This window comes from Phoca vitulina, unplaced genomic scaffold, assembly GCF_004348235.1.
Source record: "Phoca vitulina isolate PV1807 unplaced genomic scaffold, GSC_HSeal_1.0 scaffold43, whole genome shotgun sequence".
In the NCBI taxonomy this organism is placed as follows: Eukaryota; Metazoa; Chordata; class Mammalia; order Carnivora; family Phocidae; genus Phoca; species Phoca vitulina.
The window spans coordinates 7005804-7029563 of NW_022589746.1; the positions used below are offsets into that span (position 1 = coordinate 7005804).

Consider the following 23760-nt stretch of genomic DNA (forward strand, 5'->3'; position numbering starts at 1 on the left):
GCAGCCTATATGCTAATTTGTCAACGTCTTTTTGCAAAAAAGCTCAAAGCAATAAAACTAAGTGATGTCAAAATTCTAAGGAACAATGATAAATCTAGGCATAGTTTCAGCTTGAAACATGTCAACAAATTGAAAGCTCTTGAAGCACAAACAGTTGTGTAGCATCTGCGGGCAGCTTTTATTCAATTTAGACTTAAATTTCAGAAGGAAAGTGCCCTGCCTATCAGTTCGCCTCTGGATCCCCAGTGCCTAACAGTGTCTGGATTACAGCAGGTGCTTAATAAATAAGGTGACGAAAAGATTTCAACCTGCTGGTTCCAGAGGACCTCGACTTGATTCCTTCCGGACATAATTGACAGGGAACAGCTAAGCAGAACCACAGGGATGGAAATGCTTATGTGGAGCATATGACGGCGAGATAGAAGTGTAACATGAAGCTGGCTGCTTGTCCACCATTGTCAGTTCTTTTAAATTTATGACTAGCAGGTGAGAGCTGACACTTTCCGCCTTTGGTTTGGTTCCTGCCATTTTAATATGGTTGATCCAAGTCTCTTTCCTTGATTTCCCCAGATGAGGGAGGGAGAAGAAGAAGGGATTCTGTAGCCTTTAAACTATACTTTTCAGGGGTGTAGGTGCATGATATCTGTGGAAGTATGTGGAAAACGCGAATATGCAAATGATATATAGAAAACTTGGGATGCGTTGGAGGTGGAGGCCTCCCCTGGCCGCGTACACCCGTCACCCCCGCTCTCTCCCCGCGCCCCCCCCCCCCCCCGTAACCGACCCAGGCGCCGGGAAGCCAAGCCCACCGCGAGCCAGAGGGTAAGTGGGAGGCGTGGGCTGATGCAAGCAGGCTCAGCTCGCTACCAAGGAAGTTTGCTGCAGCGGCGTGAGCGCGGACCCCTGGCCGCCCGGCGCCCCGGCCCACCCGCACGTGCTCTGAGCGGCCGGGGCGGGGGCGGGGGCGGGGGCGGGGCGGGCGGAGGGCGGGGCGGGGGCGCGGCCGGGAGGCCACGTGACCCGCGGCGCGGGTATTAAGCAGCGCGGCCGTTGCTCGCGGCCCGAGCTGGTGCTTCGCCCGCGACCCAGCGTGTAGGCGTGCAGCCCCGAGAGGAGCCGCGCGAAGGTCACCCCGCGCCCGCCAGTCCGCCGCCTGCGCCTCCGCCGAGCTCCGCGCGTCCCGCCGGCCCCGCCGCGTCTCCGCCCGCCCGTCCGTCAGTCCGTCCGAGCCCCGCGCGCCCCGCCGCAGCCCCGGCTCCCCGAGCGCCATGAACCAGATAGAGCCCGGCGTGCAGTACAACTACGTCTATGACGATGACGAGTACATGATCCAGGAGGAGGAGTGGGACCGCGACCTGCTGCTCGACCCGGCCTGGGAGAAGCAGCAGAGGAAGGTCAGCAAGGGCCCCGTGCCCGCCGTCTGCGGGCTCGGCGCCCGTGTCTGTGTGTCCCAGTCCCCCGCGGGCTCGCCGGCTGCGTGCATTAGCGAGAGGGCGCGTGGTGGAGGTGTTGTGTTGTCCTGTGTCCTCGTAGCCCGGGTGTCCCGTTAGGAAGGAGAACACGTCCAGGGACAGGCACGAAATTGGGCGTCCAGTGTGTGCGCGCGCGTGTGTAAGTAACGTAAGAGTCACAGAACGAAAAATGTTAAAAGAGGAACAGTGCTCTGTAGGTGTGTTCCTGCTTTAATCAGCGTTAGACCAGAATCTGAAAGAGTCTCAGGTCTGCTCCTGACCCCTTGAGTCTGTGACCTTGGCCACAGGAGTTCCACTTTACTTGCACCACTGTGTTCATTTGCCCCCTAGCCCATCTCTCCCCAAATAAAAGATGTCAGATGAATCAGTGTCATTCGGCTTTCCACAGGGCTGCCCAAAGAGAAATTGCAAATCATTTCTTAAATGTTTTGGGCTCCTAAGAGAGGGATGCTGTATGAACACCAGACACTCACCAATAAAGTAATAATTATTTCACACTCTATTTATGGTTCATTGAGGTAAGCACCCAGGGAGGAGGGAGTCAGCCAGCTCTGAAAGCTCCCTGCTCTTCTTGGTTGGTGCTTTCAGGAGGCCCAATGGAATATTCCACTATTTCAAGGTTTCTTCTTGATCCCCTTGGCTAGAACAAGTAGGGAATGCTCACCAGGAGGCTAAATCCCACCTCCTGTTTGACTGGGCACAGAGCCTGGTGGAGTCAGACATGCCAACCCAGACCTGCTAACCCAACTTTGTGATGGCGTCATGACAAAAGCAAAGTGCCTTGCACTTTTCCCCCCTATTTTTCTGGGCGTGAGGCAAAGTGGATTTCCCTGCGAAGGACTTGCTTTTAAGTGAATAACCTCTGTTGACCATATGTGTGCATGGGAAGTGCTCTGTGTAACTGCCCCTGTGAGTGAGTGTGCTGTATGACATGCTAAATTAGCGTAGGACTGTGGGCAACACATACACATCCCATCCTCTCCCAATGAACAGCTTTAGCTGGGAGGATCTCTCCCTATTTGGATAATTCTCAAATAACAGGACATTATTTTTATATCAGGATTTCTCTTTTGTTGTCTACCCTTTCTGGTCAAATACCATTTACTATTATTATTTTAAAGCTCTAATTTGGCTATGTTTCGCTCTCCACCTTAGTTTCCTGAGACTTTTACCACCCCCACCTTTTTGGAAACAAGAGAATGGAAGTGATAAATAGAAGTTGAGTCTATAAAGGAAAATAACATTTCAAACCTTCTACTGTTTTTTAAATGACATTGTGAGAGAAACACATGGCCTGAGGATTATTAATGTGTCATCTGGTCTAGCTGATGCATTATCAGTCAGCAAGAAGTTAAAAAGCGACTTTAACTTTCAGCATGAGTGTTTTTCTTTAAAAGAATTTCCCACAGTTTTGATTACTATGTTTTTCATGTGTTTTTTTTTTTAACTCCTAAGTCTTAGTTTCAAAGGTTGCCTTTTTTTCTTACGAGAAATAGTAAAGTAGCTAAGAGATTGGACAGGTAGTCTGCTCATCATTTTTAGGAGTAATAGTCTAATCACAATAATTTCTGTTGTTTTGTGTTTTGTGTTTGTTTTTTCTTACAGTACAATAGCAGGATAGAGCTAATGTCAGTTTCCAAAAGCCACATTGACATATATCTCCTGTCTTATTTTTTTTAACGTATTCACAATATTTTTGGATAGAATGGCATCATTGTAATTTTTTTTTAGGTTTGGGATTCCTGTGTGAATGTATTATTGTAATTGTATAGCACTTGACATATGTTATTAAAAAGTGGATATACTTCCCAATCCCAGTTCAAAAGAATGCTAGAAAGTTTAAAGTGAGAATTCTTTTTTTTTTTTCCTAGATAGATTGAGTCTTGTAGATGCGGGGGGGAGGGGGGGAGGGGGGAACCCCACTGCATTAGGACACAGATCTGAACAGATCTAGAAGATACTCTATTTCTACTTTTGGTATAGAACCTACTCAAGTCAATAAAATAATATTGAACTGTGAGTTCAGGGTAAGAGCAGTGGTCTCTATTTATGTCCCATGAGACAAACTGTTGGAACAGGACAAGGATAAAATACCATTGTTTCTATTGTGGGCTACCTTCTCCACACCCCATTTCAGTGATATGCTGGGTATGAGATCTGTCAACAGATGTTGGTAACACATGATGACGTCCGTAGCGTTTTAATTGATGCGGTGCCTAATTATATCCACAGTTCAGAGAGTCTCATAGGCTGTGGTAATCCTTGCTCTCTGGTGTGGAATTCCTTGCTACAGAAGGACTTAGTGAAAATATAGTGCTTTTTTTTTTTTTCCTTTGGTGGTGATTTTTTTAAGTTTTGGTAAAATCCATATAACAAGAAGTTTACCATCTTAACTATTTTTAAGAGTGCAGTTCATTAGGGTTGAGTACCTGCACATTGCTGTGTTATGCAACCAATCTCCAGAACTCTTTTCATCTTGCAAAACTAGACTCTGTGTACCCACTAGAGAGTAACTTTACATTCTCCCCTCTCCTCAGCACCTGGAAACGACCCTACTACTTTCCGTCTGTATGAATTTGACTCCTCTAGGGACCTCATATAAGTGAAATCCGACAGTATTCGTCCTTTTGCGTCTGGCTTATTTCACTTAGCATAATGTTTTCAAGGTCCATCCATGTTATAGCATCAGTCAGAATTTCCTTCCATTTTAAGGCTGAATGGTACTCCTCTGTATGTATGTACCACATTTTGTTTATCTGTTAATCTGTAGATGGACACTTGGGTTGCTTTTGTCTAAGTATGGGTGTACAAATATCTTTTCGTGACCCTGCTTTCCAATTTTTTTGGTTTTATACTCAGAAGTGAAATTTCTGGGTCATGTGGTAGTTCCATTTTCAATATCTTGAGGAAACGTAGTGCTTTTCCCAAAAGGAGGCAATTTAGAAGACATTGAATTTAGCATTAAGTATGTACAGGCATTTCAAAGTGCTCCCCTTCTCTTCCAGGGGTGTTTAGTAAACAGGGGTAGGGATATTTACATTCATGTAAATTAGGCTGTGTTTCAGTGGACTTTTGCAGCTTCTAAAGCTTTGATAGTTAGAAGCACGTTCCTCTTGGAACCAAGAAACACATTCAACCTTCAGTTCAACTGAAGCCTAATCAGGAGGTGATTTGCCAGAACAGCAATGCTGACTATGTGTGCTATCTCTGTAAGCACGGGGCGCTGTCCTTCACCACTCTGGGAGGCTAGCACAGGCCTTTTAAGGAAATGACTGTGTGTTTTGAGACCTAAAGGGTCCTTACATCCTTAATTTGTATATGGCTAGCTGAGCGATAAACTTTTTTACCAGTTGTTGGGAGAGTAAGAGAGTGGTTCATTTATTCCCCATTTGGAGTTCTCACTGGTTTTAATCATCCCTAGAGAAAGTCAAGTTCTTCTGCATAGTCATAATTGAGATGGACCGATTCACCATTCACCTCAGAGTATCTCCTGTTCATCCTGTCACCCGGGCTAAAATGTTGCCGAGTCAGGTCAGGCAGCATGCAAGGACATGTGTGGGACCATCTGCCCACAGGGTCCCGGTTAAATAGAGAGCCGGGGAACCTCAGGGTTGCCCCTTCCAATGTCCGTGGAGAGCACCTGCTGATGAAGGGTGCACACTGAAGCCTCTTCTCCCCTGCCCAATGAAATCTGCCTTTGCGTGAATTTTCCCTGGGAGAAAAAGCACTACGTGTTTCAACAAGGTGAACAGTTATCGAAAAGCACGTGAACTTTCTCAGAGTCATGAAACCCAGAGGACTCTCAGCACTCTCTAGTACTCTCTGACCATAATCAAGTCACTAAACCTTCCCATGTCCATTTACCTAGAAAATAAAGATAAATGATACCTTTCTTACCTCATCGTGTTTTTCAGGATCAAATGGTTAAACTAGTCCATGTGGAAGGGGCTCCATATGCTGTAAAGTTTCAAATGTTATTATTCTCGTGTAGCAAATATTTTTATTAACTGGCGAAACAGTAGTCAGCTCCACACTTGGACTGGTGGGGGATGATGAAGCACAGATTTGTTCCTTAGTGACTTTGCTGTACTGTTTTGTGTGTGTGGTAAAATATACATCACATAAAATTTACCATTTTAACCATTCTTAGGTGTACGATTCAGTGACATTAATACATTCACAATATCGAGCAATCACCACCACCCTTCTTCTGAGCTTTTCCATTGCCCCGAACTGAAACTCCGGGTCCATTAAAACACTAACTTCCCATCATCCTGATGTGTCCTTGTAAAGAGAGGATTTACACACTTGAACACTTCGAAGAAAATAATACATGGCTTAATATTAAGTGGCAGGTGCTTGTTGTGTAAAGAACAGAAATTATAGGTCAAATCAGGAAAGCTATCGTGGGTGAGGACAATGAGGAAGTAGCTTTGTGAGCGAGTAGGACTTGGGCCAGACCTTAATTTGAGTAGTAACTAAACATTAGCTGAGTAGAGAGGAGAGAAAAATCATATTCCTGGTTGGAGAAATGGAATGAAGAGACTGTTGTGTTTCTTGGGCAGAGGGTGGGGGGTTGATAAGTGGGATGTCACCATAATAAGTGTTTATGTCACCCTTTAGTGCCATGAAAGCACCCTCACCCCCTTCTTTCCCAGGCCCCACTCACCACCCTCTGACAAAGGGCTGAGGGGACAAGCTCAGAGACGGGGAGTCTAAAAGGAGAAAGTAGCCAAGGTGGCCAGGCTAGGATGCCCGGCTCCATGTTCCTGGAGGTGTCTACTGCTTGTGATGTGCTTGAGGGAACATGAGGAGGAGACAGGCTTGGCTGAAGCTCACGGTGCAGATTGGAATACAGAGAAAAGAGAGAGGGGGCCAGGTTATAGCGGACTGGGGTGAGGGTGGAGCCCTGCAGGTATTGGAGCTCCAGAGGGCCATGCTTAAAGAAGCAGACTTTGCAGAACGAATCAGATGCCTGAGGACCTGAGACCGGGAGACCCAGGCAGGAGCCCAAGATAGGACCCGCTGGGTAGAGTGGTGAGGATTAGAACCAGGGGCTGGTAGGAGCAATGGTGAGGAAAGCATCAACTTGAGAGTGGTCAGGAGGGATTATAGAAGTATTAAATGGCCCCATGCTATTCCACGGCAGGCTGCTGTATAAGTCCAGTTAAGCAGACATGATCCCACCCTGAGAGCTCCTGGACTGGAAACTCAAGACCGTGGTATTGGCAAGAAACAAGCAAACTGATGAGGAGAGTCTGTGTACCTGCCAGGAGAGAGAAAGCCACACATCTACAGCCTATGTCATCCAGGGCAGGGCGGGGTGCGCTCCAGGGCGGAGGGTAGGATGGTGTGTCCCTGCGGCCACTGCTTGAAGGGGAGGGCTGGAGTTCCAAGGGGACTTTGATGTCCAGGGAAAGATGTTGGTGGATAGGCATGGAAAGGCAGAATCTAGGATGAGCCCGAAGCAACCTCTGCCCCCGGAGGGACTGTTTTTCTAAATGCACTTGGTTTGCTGTAGATGATCACAGATGCACAGGGCGTAAGGCGGAAAAGTCACTCTTTGTCTTTGGACCCTCCCCAAGGCCCCGGGATATGTCCCGGAGCGTGCCTCACCCCTTCAGCCCAGTTCACCGCGGGAGAAACTTGAACTCCAGAGAAGATTCTCCAAGAGTGTGGGAGGACAAATATAATTCTTAGCTGGGAAACGTAACGAACGCGGCTTCAGAAAGCTGTCAGCGCACGCTGCATTCAGTTGCTGCAGCTGGGAGACACCTACAGAAAAGGCGCAGGACCCGAGTGGGTGGGGGAGCCACCATGATGAGCAGAGGAGGTGGTACGGCATACGTTGGAGGACAGTCAGAGTCGTACCACTGTTTCCCTGGGAACGGTGCGAATTCTTCCAGAAAGAACAGAAAGCAGAGATTAGGGGGAACGTTTGCTAACTGCTGTGCTAGACAAATTCCGAAGGCAGGAGAATCTTGAGTGCAAGGAATTGGTCTTTCTAAAGGAGTCTGAGGAACATTTTTTTATACAAACAACAAATCTGAGCCCGTGCAGGCATGCCGGGGGGCACACGCACCCCTCCCCTCCCCACGGTTTTCTCTGCCAGAACCTAGGAGATGCTTTGACCTGCAACCCTAGTGAAGAGCAAGATATAAATGGGGCGCAGGCATGGCCATTCATTCTTCTATTCACTTGACATTTATTATGGGCCTGCTAGGGGCCAGGGATAGAGAATTGAGTTGACACCGCCTTAGGCCTTAAGGAGCTTATAGCCTGGTTCAAGAGACAGAAAGGTCAGTGCAAAGCGCAGAGGAGGGCCACCCAGTTCAACTAGGCTGGCGAAGGAAAGGAGAGAGTATTTGCAAAACGCTTCTTCCACGTGGTTTGCTGTCATGTACATGGAAACATCTTCCTCCCTGCCACCCAGGTGGGATCCTGGGAGTTATCCTTGGTGCCTCCCTCTCTCCCAACTCTGATGGAGCCCACCTGCTAAAGTCTTCTGGACCCTGCCCCTTCCTCCTGTCCCATACTTTAAGGTCTTCAGAGTTTCTGTGTTTCCTGCCTGGGTTAGGGTGATGGCCTCCTGCTTTGTCACCTTTCCATGGTTCATGCTTCTCTTCGGGCTTTCCTCCATGATGCTGGCAGGAGTGATCTTTATGGAACACAAGCCTGCTCATGGTATTTCCTGCTTAAAGTCCCTCTGTGGTTCTTTATTGTCTTCAGGAGAGAGCTCAGACCTCCTACAGTGCTCTGTGAAGCCAGGTCTGAGCTAAGCTCTGTCTGCTATTCCATTTCCCCCCCAACAGGATCAAGGTCCAACCCCACAGAGTGGCCCTCACCATGTTTGATTCACCCCTTTGCCATAGACCCAGCCCTGACCTCCTCTGCCCATTCTGGAGTCCCTCCTCCAAGAGGCCAGCCTTCTAGAACATGGGTCACCTGGGGCTGTCATGGTCTCTCTGAGGACTACGAGCAGACGCTCTTCTCTGGTTCCCCAGGCCAAGCACTGAGCCCACTCAGACTCTATACTCATTTGTGGAATGAGAAAATTATGAGTCCTATTTCTGAAAAGCATTTAGTTTAGTACAATTAAAAATTTTAAATGTAATAATTAAGAAACTTGTTTTTTAACAGTCTTTATCCTTGAGCTATATATGTATTAACTCCAATTCATGCCTGTTCTGTAGTGGTTTTAAAAAAGTGTTTTATTCACGTCCTCAAAATGAATAAAGTTATCTGACTTAATTTTTAATCTAAGATTGAGCCTTCAAAGACAAGCTGCTTAATTAAAAAAAAATTGGAATTTAGAGAATTTTGGAATTAAAAATTCATACATGCAGATTTATTTAAATTATAATGTGTCACCATATTAATGAGCAAAATTTCTGGTCATGTAAATTTGATTTGAAATGACCGTTTTTTTTGCAGATTGAAAATCTTTACCCACTTAATAAAGAAAAATTACGTGAATGATTCACATAAGTATAAATTTAAATGTGTGGTTTTGGTAAAACAGATTTTTTTTGGAAAACATGCTGTGCTTCACGGTAGCGGAATTGGAAAATAGTGAATAGACATGGGTGATTCGGAAGAGTGTGTGCATTCCTGGAACAGAATCGACCTGAATGCCAAGTCCAAGACTAAGAAGTTAGCATGACTTTGAGTTGTCTTGCTTCATTTGTTTGTTTTTGTAGGAGGTAAAGGTATTAGTTATAATCCCCAGGAATAATTATACATTGAAAATAGATTCTTAGTAGTAGTGTCTGTGACAACCTTTTCACTAAAAGACCTGCAATCTTGGGGAAAAAAAACTTTCCTTTTTTAGCAATTGTGAGGACCAAATGGACAAGTCGGTGAATATGAGGTCGTTTGGGGGAAATGAGAACCGTATTTAATATGAACCTGTAATTGAGTCTTATGTAGACAGTTACAATTGAGAATGGCAAATCAAGAAATCCTACCTTTTAGAGTCATAAGGAGTCTTTATTTCATGATAGTCAAATAGGATGTGACAATAATAATTATTTAGAAGTTAGGTAATGTCGTTGGTCTTTATTAGAATTTTGAGGAATTTTATATTAGGTTGAACCACGTGAAACTCTCGACATTGACCATTTTCACCTCCAAAAACTGCAGTTTCTCAAGTTCAACCCAATAAAACTATGCTACTATTCTGTCCCACTGTGTTTGAGATCCTTGACTGATACCAACGCGGTAGCCAAACCAGAAAACTGAATCCTAATCGTTTCTAACCTTATCTCTAACGCCTTTGGTGTTCATTTAGGAAAGTAAGGGGGATCATTGGGGTTTGTCCTAGTTAAAAATGTGAGGTTTGGATCGAGGGCTTGATATCCAATGGAAATATCAAGGAGAAGGGTCGAGCTGGAGGTTCAGGCATAGAAGCTCTCTGCTCATAGGCAGAGGTTGAAACTATGGGGAGGGGAACGTGGAGGAAGATCTAAGAGGAGAGGACTTCCGCAGGAAGCGGTGATGTTACCTGCACATGGACGCATTGCTTCTCTGCATGATGTGCATGCCTCAGACGACTTGGAACCACTCGAACTGCCGAGATGTCTTTGATTCTCTTCCTGGAGAAATCTCATCTTGGTATTGCACTGGAACTTTGCCAGGCTGAATCTGGCATTTGAATTGATGTAGCTGCTGGAAGAGAAGCCCAGGGATTTGGCTCGTGGGATGGGATATCTCTTAGCCGATGAGATAAGTTATGCTTTCAAAGGAAGTGAAAAGCTGCGAGAAATTATTTATGGTGGTGCGCTCAGGTCTGGGGCATAAAACCCTTCTGCAGTTGAAATGGCCAACGATAGGCTTTCTTGAGGAAGATTGTATTGAAAATTTGTAAGGATTACTGAAAAAGGTAGAATTTGTTTCATCTTACACTAAATGTAGAATTTAACTCCAAGATAGGTTTCCTTTTTTTCTATTTTATCATTTATAAAATTAAGGCAATGAAACAAATTATTGCCCTCATTTAGATGTTTTGTTTTAAGGCTTTTAGAAAACATTATTGGTATTTTGGGTGTTCGAGAGCATCAGTCATGAAAACGGTAGAAGACACATACAGAATTGTAATCAGTTTAGAGATTACCCACAGAGGATAATATTTTTCTATTTTGAGACAAACACATTTTTCAGGGGAGGAAGGGGTGAGAGTGAGATTGGGCTGGGATGTGGGGGGAGAGACATTAGTTGGAAAAAGGCAAACCATGCATTTTGTATCTTGCAAACTGTATAATTTCTATTCTGTTACTGGAATTTTATGAAATAGGAGGTGGCTGGTTATTTTATTGCCTATTTTGATCTCTATTGTTAAATTCTAAAACAGAAGGATACTTAAAAAAATTTTTTCTCAGTATAACACCAAAACAAAAAGAATTCCAACAAGACGGTAAAAGTGATATTTTAATATGTGAATGTTTGCTAGTGGATTAAGAAAAAGAGGGGGAGGGGATTTGGCGTATTATTCTTAGTATCCCAAACTATTCAGTGTAAAGGGGCAAAGCGGCTATTTCTTTTTTTTTTTTTTTAAGATTTTATTTATTTATTTATTTGAAAGAGAGAGAGAGAGACAGGAAGAGAGGGAACACAAGCAGGGGGAGTGGGAGAGGGAGAAACAGGCCTCCCGCCGAGCAGGGAGCCTGACACGGGGCCTGATCTCAGGACCCCGAGATCATGACCTGAACCGAAGGCAGACGCCCAACGCCTGAGCCACCCAGGCGCCCCAAAGTAGCTATTTCTTGAGAATCACTGTTTTAACCATCGATGCTATTTTATTCACTCTTCACAACAGTCTTGAGAGCCGAGTATGTTACCTGCACATGGACGCATTGCTTTTTTAGCCAAGGAAGTTAAGTAACTTGTCCAAGGGTTGTTGAGGGCGGGGAAGGGTAGCTGGAACAGAATAATAAAGTACAAAGATACGGCTCTGTCTCTCAATGGGAACTTTATAAAATGTGGAGGTACTAATATTTTACCGGGTCCTCTGGTCCACAAGTGGCAGAGCTGAATTTTGGAGCCAGGTTACTTAACTCTGAAGGCTGTGCTTTTAACTACTAAGCACTTTCTGGGTTTTTGTTGTTGTTGTTGTTGTTGTTGCTTTCTGCCCAGACTTACGCATAACCTACAACTCAGAGCAGAAGCGCAGGATTCAGTATTCCTCATTTCTCACTTTACCTGTCACCGACTGCCTTTGTGGAAGGGTATGTGCCTGTGAATTTTTCGTTCCTAAATGGGTACAATTGGGGGCATCTGATGAGATGAGAGAACTAAATTTTGAGGCCTGGGGAACATTGTCATTCGGAGGTTTTCTCTAGGTCAGGCTATAGCAGTTGGCGTGTTCAACAGAAATGCCAAAGGAGGAGAAAAGGGACCACAGGAAAAGCCAAGTAAACTTCTAAACGGAGTGTAGTAGAACACGCCATTAGGGGCGTAGCTTTGGAATTAACCGCTGGTCTGGCTGACTCAGTTCCAAAAGACGCCAGAGTTCAGGATGCCTAAGTACTTGAGTCAACTCCCTGTTGGAACCAGCAGATGGGACTCCAAGAGGCAAGAGCACAGATTAGAGTCATCCTCTAGGATAGGCGTGATGTCTTAGTGGACAGCAATGCTCTCTAAGATTTGGGGTCCACAGAGATTCAGCCTAAACACTGTGACGTGGCAGTACCAAGGACTCCCTTTACTTTACATTAAAAAAAAAAAATCCCACTTTTCTGTTCTTTAACTTCCTATTATGGAAAGTTTCAAACATACACAGGAGCCGAGAGAATATAGAACATAGTGAATCCTTCTGAACCCAGCTGGTCAAGGAAAACCCAAGTTTCTGGATAGTGAATGTCTGCTTCTCCCCCACCACCCCAGCTTTATTGAGGTATAATTGACAAATAATAAATTGTATATATTTCAAGCGTACAGAATGTTTTGATGTGTGCATACATCGTGAAATGGCCACCAGGGATGTCTACTTCTAAGAGGAAAAACAAAGTTTTTATGTTCAACAAGTGTTTCATTCCCTAAACACAATTTTGAAAGAAATCAGCATGAAGCAGAACTTCAAAGGAGGCCGGTTGTCGCCTTTCCCTCTCAGAGCACCTCTCTTTTCACCCCAAATCCCATGCTTCCTGCTACCCCTCTGGGCATCTGGGCCTCCTCCCTCCTCTGCCCTGCTTGTACACCTCCCCTCGCCCCTGAATTTTCCTAAGGATTTCTCATGTTCTTAAAAATGAAAGGTTCCCAACACCTGCCTTTCCAGAGATCACCTGTATTTTAGAGGTGACCTTTCTAAGATGATAACCACCCATTGTCTACTTCCAGGAGGGACCCTCAGGGTAGATTTCTGGCTATCCATGAGAAGAGGATGGAAGTATGCGAAGCACTTTGGGCAAATTCAGAGCTTCCTCACATCCTGTGAAAATATGAATGGTTCACTGCTAGGAGTTTGAGCCCATGTATGAAGTCAGTACTGATAGGGTATGTGCCGTGTGTAAGGAGTATCTCTCTCCTCCCGCTGCAGACTGATCTGATGAAGTGACCCTATAACCTCTTTCAGGGTTTTTGGTCTAGTTCTGTCTCCATTCCTATGACCACTGCTGTCACTGCTTTGGACGGAGAGCTTGGATTTGAGACAGGAGGTGGGAAAAATGTCTGAGGATGCTGAATTTGATACTCGTACATCTTCGTTTCCTCCACCACCCCCAGAGCACAGCCGGAGGAAGGAGAGAACAGACATTTAAAGGGTTCTTGGGGAAAGGTTATTTTTAGGGGCGGTCTTGCCAAGACTGCTTCCGGGGATTTTATTTAGACACAGATCGGGCCCCTGCCTGCTTACATGTGTGCATTTCTAGGGAACCCTGGGAGTGATGGGGGGCTGCATACATGCTGCAGCTGTAGGCCACCTCATTCCTTGCAAAAATTCATTTTATTTTATTTATTTTATATTTTCCCCCCAGCTTTATTGAGCTGTAATTGTCATACAACATTGTGTAAATTTACGGTGTGCAATGTGTTGTTCATTTCTCCGGCCCTCTGTTGTTCATGAAAGGATATGAGGAGGTGGAGTGAGAGGTAGGGACTTTGCATCCACGTCGGCCCAGGATGGTCCCAGTTGTGGCTGGAAATTAGAAACTGCCTCTGCTTCAGCTCGCAGAAGTAATCCAGTTTAGGCAATAACTCAATGGTCACTCTGTTCTGAGGACATACCCATGGCGACCTCAGAGAATGGTAAAATAATGTTGAGACCCAAATAGTTTATATATAGGATAGTAATGCCTTTTCTCAAAGCACTTGCCCATTTCTGAACTTTAAAAAATTCAGATATCGGTGAAGTGAGATTTCTTATAGTTTGGCAGATTTAAATACCAGAGTCTAGTTAGTAATTTCTGAATCTTTTAATTCACGAATCCTTTAGAAGACCAAGCCTTGCAGAGAGCTGTGGGAGTGAGCTCTGTGTGTGGAGGGACGCAGGGCCACCGACCCCACTGGTGGGCCAGGTTCCCCTCTGAAATGCATGCTGCCATACGCTTTTGGTATTTGATATGCTATCTATATGGTTTTATAAATACTGTATAGACTCCAGACAGTTTGATAATATGTGCTGTGCTTCAAGGATGCTTATTTTGCACGTCTGAAAAACGAAGGGTTAACGTTATTTAAATATGCGGACCAGTCACCAGAGTCAAATCTCTGGTTTTGTTCTTCAGGCAGTTTAAGTCTTTCTTTTTTTTTTTAAAAAAAAAGTATATGTGTATATATATATATATATATATATATATATGTATATATATATATACACACACATACATATGTATAGATATATGTATATATATGTGTGTGTGTGTTCAGGCCCTTGGAAATCTGGGAGTGAAGTGGTGGTAAGCATATTTACTGTGTGATAAATTCACGTTTACTGTAAAGATTGCCCTTGTTTCTATACTCAGACACAGGTGGGCCTGTCAGTGTTGGACTTTTAAGGACTTGGTAAGGAAGGAGGAAAAAGCCTGTCAGAAATACCTGGTGTGGGGGGCGCCTGGGTGGCTCAGTCGTTAAGCGTCTGCCTTCGGCTCAGGTCATGATCCCAGGGTCCTGGGATCGAGCCCCGCATCGGGCTCCCTGCTCCGCGGGAAGCCTGCTTCTCCCTCTCCCACTCCCCCTGCTTGTGTTCCCTCTCTCGCTGTGTCTCTCTCTGTCAAATAAATAAATAAAATCTTTAAAAAAAAAAAAAAAAAGAAAAGAAATACCTGGTGTGGGACAGTGGGTTCTATTGCTGTGACTGGTGTCTGGGTAACTGGATATTACAGACTCCAAAGGATTTCTATTCTGCGGTCCTAGAACTTGGACAGTGTGTACCTTCTCCATTAGGGTTTTGAAATGCGATGTCGAAATAGGGATTTTAATGTGAAACTTTAAAAAATCCTGAAGCAGCGCTTCGTTGATTAACTTCAGAAATCTGGGGTTGCTTAATTATATCCAATTTAAGTAGTCTTTCTTTTTTTTTCAGGGAGAAATGTGGAGGACTAATGAAGTAGAACTAGCTAACATAATTACAGATAACCACGAAGACTAAAGAATCTAAGCTAACAAATTGTATATACTTTCCCGAGTTACTTTTTTAAGATACATTTTGCATCAGTCATACACATTCCCTACAGAAAATATGGAAAAGAAATTCTTAAAAGTCACAATCTAGAGAAAACTTGTGTTAACTTTTGGCCATATTGTCTACTAGAACACTATGTTATGAAAGCATATGTTGATGAATTTTATATTCTAATATGTAATTATCTGAAATGTCTCAGGATATGAGGACTTCATTCTATATTTTTGTGACTACTCTCCACTCAGCACGAGCCCTAGGGAAGAACTTTTTGAAGGAGGAAATCCCTGCCTGGTTCCCTACAGTGTGGAGTGAGCAGGAACTTTGGGAATGCCCAGCTTCCCTGTTTTTACCCCTACTGTTAAATAGAGCTTTTACCATATGGAGAGGAAACCTGTAGACGTACCTGATTGGGGGGGGGGGGGGGCTATTCCTGACTTAGAACTGTGCTCTGGTCCAAAATACTAATGCACAGAATGTGGTGTGTTACAGAGAGCTGTTTCGTTCTAAATGAACGCTTTAATCCCTCTGTGTAGGCAGCCATTTATTTGGGTCCCTGAAAATAGTAACAGTATGGTGAACTTGAATTAAAGAATATTTATTTTGCTGTCTGTGTCGTACAAGCTGCTTCCCCTGTTGCCGGGATGGGCCGAGGAGGGAAACATCAGTTGGCTTTTCTAAAGAAAATCTTGAATTCCTCCTCAAGAAGAGAATAATGAAAGTATAATCAACGTTTGCTGTTGCCTAAAACCAAGCAACAGTTGGGTCTGCCCTGTCACAGAGCCACATCTTGCTCATAATTACCCAGGCTCCAAGGGAACAGGTTATTTTGGGAAGCATAGCTCAGGATCAATCATATGTAAGGCTGTTTGTTGGGAGCCTTAAATGCTTGCTTACCAGAAAGTCCTCAAAGGAATTCTCCACGTAGCTCATGCCAGCTTGGGGGAGGCAGGTGTGACCCCACAGAACTCCCAGTCAGTGGCTAAGTCAGGCTCATGGCCTGGGGATTGCTCTAAGCTTGCATGACCAAGCACCCAGAGCACTTTCATGTGGTTCTTTGAGTTTACCACTTTTTTTTTTTTTTAAACCTTTTAGAGCAAAAATGACTGAGGCTTTGACTCTGAAGATATTTGATTTGGTTAGTTTAACATATGCTTCCAGCCGTAAAATAGTTTGGGAAGAATCTGTATATTTCTAACCTCCTTTTTTCCATGTAACAGTTAAAATGGAGAGTTTCATCAAGATCATTTGCTAACTGTCCTTCGGAAGAAAGAAAGCTAGAGCTTTTTTTTTTTTAAATAAAAGGTTTTTTAAAATAAGCTTTACAAATTTTTATATAAAAATTTTGTTTCAAGAAGTTTTTTAAAGATTTATCCATTTATTTGAGAGAGAGAGAGAGAGAGAGAGAGAGAGAGCAACACGGGTGGGGGGAGGGGCAGAGGGAGAGAATCTTTAAGCAGCCTCCCCGCTGAGCACAGAGCCCCATGGCTTGATCCCACGACCCATGAGGTCATGACCTGAGCTGACGCCAAGAGTCAGACGTCTAACCGACGAGTCACCCAGGCGCCCCTGTTTCAAGAATTTTAAAACACCCCTTGGAATGAAAGTAGAGGTAGCTTAAGTTGCAACTAACCCTGAGAAGCAGCGGATCAGAGAAGGGTTTGATGTCCTTGCTGTGTTGCTTCACATGCCTTGCCGATAATAGAGACGAAGAGATGAGTAATTGCAGCTGAGAAATAAGAATCAGGAGTGTGGGACGCCTGGGTGGCTCAGTCGGTTAAGCGTCTGCCTTCAGCTCAGGTCATCATCCCGGGGTCCTGGGATCGAGTCCCGCATGGGGCTCCCTGCTCGGCAGGAAGCCTGCTTCTCCCTTTCCCACTCACCCTGCTTGTGTTCCCTCTCTCGCTGTGTCTCTCTCTGTCAAATAAATAAAATCTTAAAAAAAAAAAAAAGAATCAGGAGCATGAGTAATAAGGACTCCTGTAAGTGGTGATAAAACGTTTGCGGGAAATTTTCTTGAGCAGGGAGGAAATTAACAGATGGAAATACTTTAGCTTCTAGATAAATGTAAGATCTATATGAAACAGAAAAGTGCTAAATAATTCAGCCCAAATCCAATATTATTTATGGTGATTCGTATAAGAGGGAACATGGGGACACGTATTAGACTTTAAATGGAGGCTTTGACATAGAAAAGGAATCCAGTAAGCTGAGACTTAGGACAGTTGTCATTTTCACAGGACAGGGGAAGCATTCTGTAACTTAAGATCAGCAAATGATAGACTTCAGTTAGTTCTGCGTATCATTCTTGTGTATCAGTTACTATTTGTCTTCACCGAAATCAGTAACATTTAGATCGGAATAATGAATATTTCAGCATATTTGCATGTTGACCTCTCTTTAGATCCTAAAGTATTAAAAGACAATTCTTACATAAAGGTAAAAATCATGACTCTCACACAAATATAAAAATGAACACATGCTAAAGATGTTATTTAACTCACTGGCAAAGAAAAAACTGGAGAGGAGTTGCAAGCAGTTAAAAAAAAAAAATTCAAAGAATAGGCACATTTATAGATTAGGAAGAGTGAAATGAATGTCCCTCTGGGAGGAAGGATTGTCTCTGTACCGAACAGAATGCATTTCTTGTCTATAGGCAAGAATTACTTGCACGGTTCTCCTTTATCTATGACTTATGAGTTGTGGGATAGCATGGAAGGTGTGCTGTAGGACAATGATCAGGTTTCCCATTGAAGCCCAGACTTTTCCTTATATAAAGTAGCCTTACTAACTGTCATGACACCTTTCCAAATTCCCTAACTTTGATCTGTCCCGTCCTTTCTGGAAGGTATGGAGGAGATTCCACATACCAGAGAGGCTGTCCCTCAAGCCGGAATCCGTCTGGGCTGGATTTGGCTTTGTTAAAAAACCTGAAGAGCATTTGTTTTTGTCTCCTGTTAGGCAGTCTTAGAGCTTTTAGCACCTTTCTTTATATATTCTTCACAGCCCAGGACCTAAATGGTAGCCCGTCTTCTGAGCCCGGTGACTGACGCCTAAAATTCAGGGTTCCAAATCCCTGATTAAAACCAGACATGGGTAGAATAATCTTTTCAAGTGCTGGGAGAGACATCTTTAACCTACCCACTTAAAGAATCATCCATTAGCCGGATTCTATTTTTAGATGCCCTCAGCCGTGAGGTTGTCTTTTATTTTTCACAAGGTTTTTTTTCTTTTTTGGCAAGATTACAGAGTCTCTTTTAACATTTAAGGATTCTGTAGTTAAGTTTGACATGATAATTTTTTAAAACCTGGAACTTGAGCAGATAGAGATTTTTTTTTTTTCTAGCAGATACAGATTTTCAACTCCTCAGTCTTTTTTATATTGAAATTTCAGTCAAAAAAAAAAAAAATCTGATTGCTATCTTCTTTACTCTGTCCCAGAAAGTCTGACAAATCAGATCCTATGCAACAGAGAGTCATTGAGCATCACTATGTGCCAGGTACTGTCCAGAGCACAAAGCAAAGACCCCTGCTTGCGTCTGTGTCACTTTCGCCAGTGTTTCTGGGAGTGTACAAGTGGTGTCACATTCCAGGTATTTCTGACAGCACTTTTTTCCCCCACTTTCCTACCAAGTCCTTAAAGGACTCTAACAGTGACAGCGGCACCCCTTGAGTTGTTCCTGGGCTCTCCTACCCCACAATTTGAGATTGCTGGGTACCCTAACTTTGGGTAGCCAGAGACCCCGAGCCCTGCTTGCTGGCAGAACTTGTTGGGCGTGAATCAACGGAAGAAGGCTACTTCTTTTTTTCCCCTCTTACTTGGTCTCGGAGTAATTAAGTTTGTATTTCTGAGTATCTCTGGAAGTCAAGTGAAAAGCAGTATTTTAGGGGCGCCTGGGTGGCTCAGTCGGTGAAGCGTCTGACTCTTGATTTCAGCTCAGGTCACGGTCTCAGGGCCGTGGGATCGAGCCCCGCGTCTGGCTCTGCGCTTGAAACGGAGTCTGCTTGTCCCTCTCCCTCTGCTCCTCCCCTGGTTCTCTCAGTCTCTCTCTTTCAAGGAAAGAAAGCAAGAGAGAAAGAAAGAAAGAAATTCTTTTTAAAAAAGCCGTATTTTGGTACTGTTGAGGTTCCAACTTATTTATGACTGCAATTGTCACCTTTTAAAGTATTGAAAATTTGAAGGGGTACTAGTTCTCTGTGGATACAGGTATGCCTGCTGGATGCTGGGTTCTTTAGGGGCCAGAACGGTGAGCAAGACAGGATCAGAGGCTGCTGTGGTCCTAGAAACCAGTTATGGGGCTGCCATTTGCAATGGAATGTAATGGGATTTGCTTTTTTAACAAGAGTTAATTTTGAGTCTCTTTATACTTAGTGTATTTTGAACCAAGTCCTGATTCAAATGTAGCCCTTTATATTAATGGCCTCATGGAAATAAGTTTTTTAAAAAATGCAGGGACAAAATCTGTTTACTGCTATGGGCAAAAACTAATGCTTTGAACACCTTGTTCCTTGAGGAAGTTAAGATATGCTAATGATGGTCTTTGTTCTCTGAACAGTGGTGTGAGTACTTGGGGGAAATCAGGAAAAGATGAAGTCCTGGCATCTTTCTGGATTCGTGGATCCCAGACCCTCTCCTCTCCTTTTTCTGTCTGTACACTGTAACAGTTGATGAAATGTGCTAAGCAACAGCATGTTTGTGCTTAGTTATCGGAGGTGGAATATCTCTTACTCTCTAGTAGCCTTAAGTCGTGACTGTAGGCTATTTTTTCTATGCAGTGGTCTTATTCCCTTTTAATTTAAACCCCAAAGCACCTCAAGTTTCTTTGAATTGCCATCACCGACTGCTGTTCTTTTGTGTTTCTGTCGCATCTGTATTTGTTTTTTGTTTTTCTTTTTTTAAAGATTTTATTTGAGAGTGAGAATGAGAGAGAGAGCATGAGAGGAGGGAGGATCAGAGAGAGAAGCAGACTCCCCACTGAGCAGGGAGCCCCCTGCCATGTGGGACTCGATCCCAGGACTCCAGGATCATGACCTGAGCCGAAGGCAGTCGCTTAACCGACTGAGTCACCCAGGCACCCCGCATCTGTATTTGGGAAGTAGTTTGCATTCTCTTTCATTTATCATACATCACGGTCAGCTAGTTGAATTAGGTGCACAGTGCATTCCATGGGGGAAGCAGCAAGTCACAGGGGAGAGGGGCTGACTCGCCCACACCGGACTCTCAATGGGTCACAGAGCCAGGAATCAGGTTTTAGGGCCGCTGTGTTTCAGCGGTGCTAAACTGAGCTGTCGCCTGCTGTGTTATCTAGCAGGATCTTGGAGACTCAGCATAGATTTGTGGGCAGAGAACAAAAGGGCTGCCCACCGTGTAGTTAGATGCCTGGTTACACAACTCGTGAGAACATGAGGGCTCCGGATGGACTTCCAAGACATCTTACAGTCGGTTGCAACCCATGCAGGATCCTTAGAATGGACACTTTGATGCTGACACACTTCTCTCTCTCTGGTTGAATTTTTAAAATGTCGTGTGAGTAGTTGAGAGGTGTACCTGGGCACTTGGCAACCTTGAAGGTTTGGAATCTTTTTCCAGATCAGATGATTTAGGCTGACCAGTCATCACCGTGAGTGGCTTCTGGGTCCAGAGAACTTCCTTAAAGTTTTTACAAGATGGTTACGTGTCTGAATATTTAAACTTAAGGCCATGCTGCTATGGCCTCGTTGTATGGATCACCCAGTGTGCATCCTCACCTGGTGTGTGGACTGGGATCTCTCAGCTGAGGGGATTGTGAAGCTTTGTTGTGAACCAGAAAGTTCTGCTTCTGCCAGCCACGTGGGGCAGGAATTTCTGCCCTCTCTGTGCAGTGTCTCCTTCTTAAACCCTAAGGCTGAGATCACGTTTACTTCCGAGGAACAGCTCTGACCTCCTCTCCTGCCTTAATCGGAGAGTTTACAAATGGGGGCAGCTTTCTAGATGCTCCCCACCTCCTTACTTTTCAAATATTTTAAAAAAACCCGGGTAAGTGATTAGAAGGAATCTTGCCAGATTGGAAGTCTATGAGGTGGAAAATAACACACCCTTAAAGTGATTCATGTAAATAGAAAAATACATGGAGCATATTTAGAAAATGAACTTAAACCACAGAGTGGTTTCTGCTAGTTCTACGTGAGAATGTGTTCAGAACCAACGTGATAGGTAGTGTTGGTCAGCCAACTTTTATCGTTGTTCTCCTCCTGATAACCTTTTGAACTGGTTCCTAGAGTTGATCATAACAATTATTATCCCCCCTCCCTTTTTTTTCTGTAGCTGGGAAAGTGTCAGGACATGAAGGACAAATAATTGCATGGTGTCTGAGTCAGAAATAGAATCTGAGTTCTGAGCCACAACTGCGGGCTGGACCGGGCTCGACCTCCCCATCTCCTGGGGCCCGCTCGTCCCACCCCACAGGATGCAGGCCAGGATCGGCACGGCGAGCCTCCTGATGCCTTCACTCACTGAGGAAAGCAAGCTGTAGGCAATCTCAAAATCACAGAACACTTTGACAGTGCCCCAAACCGTTTGGGTCCTGACAGACAAGCTGTGTGATAATCGGTGGGCTTGAAAGCTGAGAGCTTCTTCAGAACTTCCTACCCGCCCCCCCACCCCGAGCTTCATACTGTGGGCTCTGTCCGAATGTCCCAGCCCTCAGCAGGCCCCGTTCTCCTCCCTTCAGAAAAACCCCACAAGCTTTTCTGAGTACCCATTTTGGGAAATGGGATCTGAAATTAGTATTTTATGTCATTATTATCAGAGGAAAAGCTAGTGTAAAAAGTATAAAGGAAATTTATAGATGTTGTCTTGCCATATTTTTGGTTTGAAGAAAACAGAATAGTAAGTTGAACAGATCGTCGTAGAGGAGACAGACCAGGCCTAGAACCTTATTTCTGAAAAGAATTGATAATTATCTGCTAGCATGAAATGAACTCGTGTTCAGACAACTGTGTCAGACACAAGATTGATTTTTTTTTTTTTGGTCTTTATCTGGGTAATAATCTCTGCCAGGTAGAGATATGAACTCATGTTATGTAAATCATTTTGATTAAAAGACCTTTCTTCCCTTCTCTCTGTGGAAAAATCTACAATGTAGGCTGTTATGTCTATAGGCTTAATTAACTTAAAAAGAAACCAAAAGCAAATGGATATCATTCAGTAACACAGGCTTATCTCAACATGTCAGTAAAGATATGGTACTTTCTTTGCCATTATGCACGCTGTGCTGATTGTCATAGAATTTAACTTTGAGAAAGACGATAGGCTCACAGTTCTTGTGGACTAGGGACTTTGCCAGTAGGTTCTTCAGGAAAGAAGGACTGGCCTGACCTGCCAGTGAACGAGACTAACACTTCTTGCTAACGCCATTCATGGGAAACTCCTTCCACTGGTATTGTTCTCAACTGCCATGTTTTGGGTGTTGAGGAACGTTTTCTGGGCCTCTAGATTGTGTTCAGGAATATAACAGAGGAGGGACTGAGGATAGTTTGAGTATGTTTCAGACTTCCTGCATGAAAACATAATACTACGAGCCATGGAAACACGGCCTTAACCTCTGGGCCCTTCTCCTTTGCACCCTGTTGTGTGCAGAGATTTTGTGCCACAGCCAAGGTGGGCCTCTATGGGCCCAGAGACCCATCTGCACCCGTAGGACCACCCATCCTGGCCAGTGCCTCCTGGGTTGTGATTCCTTACGTTTGGGGAAGAGATGCCGACATTTGTTCCTGTTGTCTGCGGAATATACATGTGGAGGCAGTGCCTTCCTCTGATTTTCCATCTTTTCTCCATGTGTCTTGAACACCCTTTCCCTTCGTTTTCTCGTGAGCTTCTTTGGAAGGTGTTAAGAACCACAGATATCAGCCTTTCTCTTCTGGAGATTCAGATCTTCCTTAACTCACGTTGGGGTTATATCTGGATAACCCCATGGTAAGTTAAAAATATCTCAAGTCAAAAATACATTCACTGCACCTGGGTGGCTCAGTCGGTTAAGCAACTGCCTTTGGCTCAGGTCATGATCCCAGAGTCCTGGGATCGCGTCCCGCATCGGGCTCCCTGCTCAGCGGGGAATCTGCTTCTCCCTCTGACCCTCCCCCCTCTCATGCTCTCTCTCTCTCAAATAAATAAATAAATACATCTAAAAAAAAACAAAAATACATTCACTACACGGAACCTACCAGACATCATAGCCCAGCCCAGCTGACCTTAACCGTGCCCAGAACATTTACGCTGGGCTACAGCTGGGCAGGAGCATCTAACACAAAGCCTACTTTATAATAAAGCGTTGACTGTCTCGTGATTGAATACTGTACCCAAAGTAAAAAACAGAAGGGCTGCGTCTGGGTGCAGAATGTTGGTAAGTGTGTGGGTTGGTGACCCTCGGGATCCCGTGGCCGCCTGGACCCTGCTACCCCTGTCCAACCTCACAGGAGAGGCTTACACCACACAGCACTAGCCTGGGAAAAGATCCAAATTCAAAATCCCAAGGGTGGTTTCTATGGAATGCGAACAGCTTTCGCACCACTGTGAAGTCAGAAAATTATTAGGTCCAACCATCGTAAGTCAGGAACGTCTGTAGGTGGGTCTGTGGTATCCCATCTTGGTTCTCTTTGTATGGCTCTGAAAGGGTTTTTTTTTATGTGCCTGTTTTT

The 23760-nt window shown here is 44.4% G+C and overlaps 1 protein-coding gene across 2 annotated transcripts in view; it reads left to right on the plus strand.

Annotated features, from left to right (window-relative positions):
• Positions 1-1202: 1202 nt before the first annotated feature.
• The window catches only part of ACTN2 (actinin alpha 2), a 69357-nt gene continuing 46799 nt past the window's right edge, over positions 1203-23760 (plus strand). For both annotated transcript variants that reach the window (XM_032430291.1, XM_032430293.1), the window contains exon 1: positions 1203-1394. In XM_032430291.1, the coding sequence (XP_032286182.1) occupies positions 1269-1394 (126 nt within the window). In that variant the 5' untranslated portion in view covers positions 1203-1268. The remainder of the gene's footprint in view (positions 1395-23760) is intronic.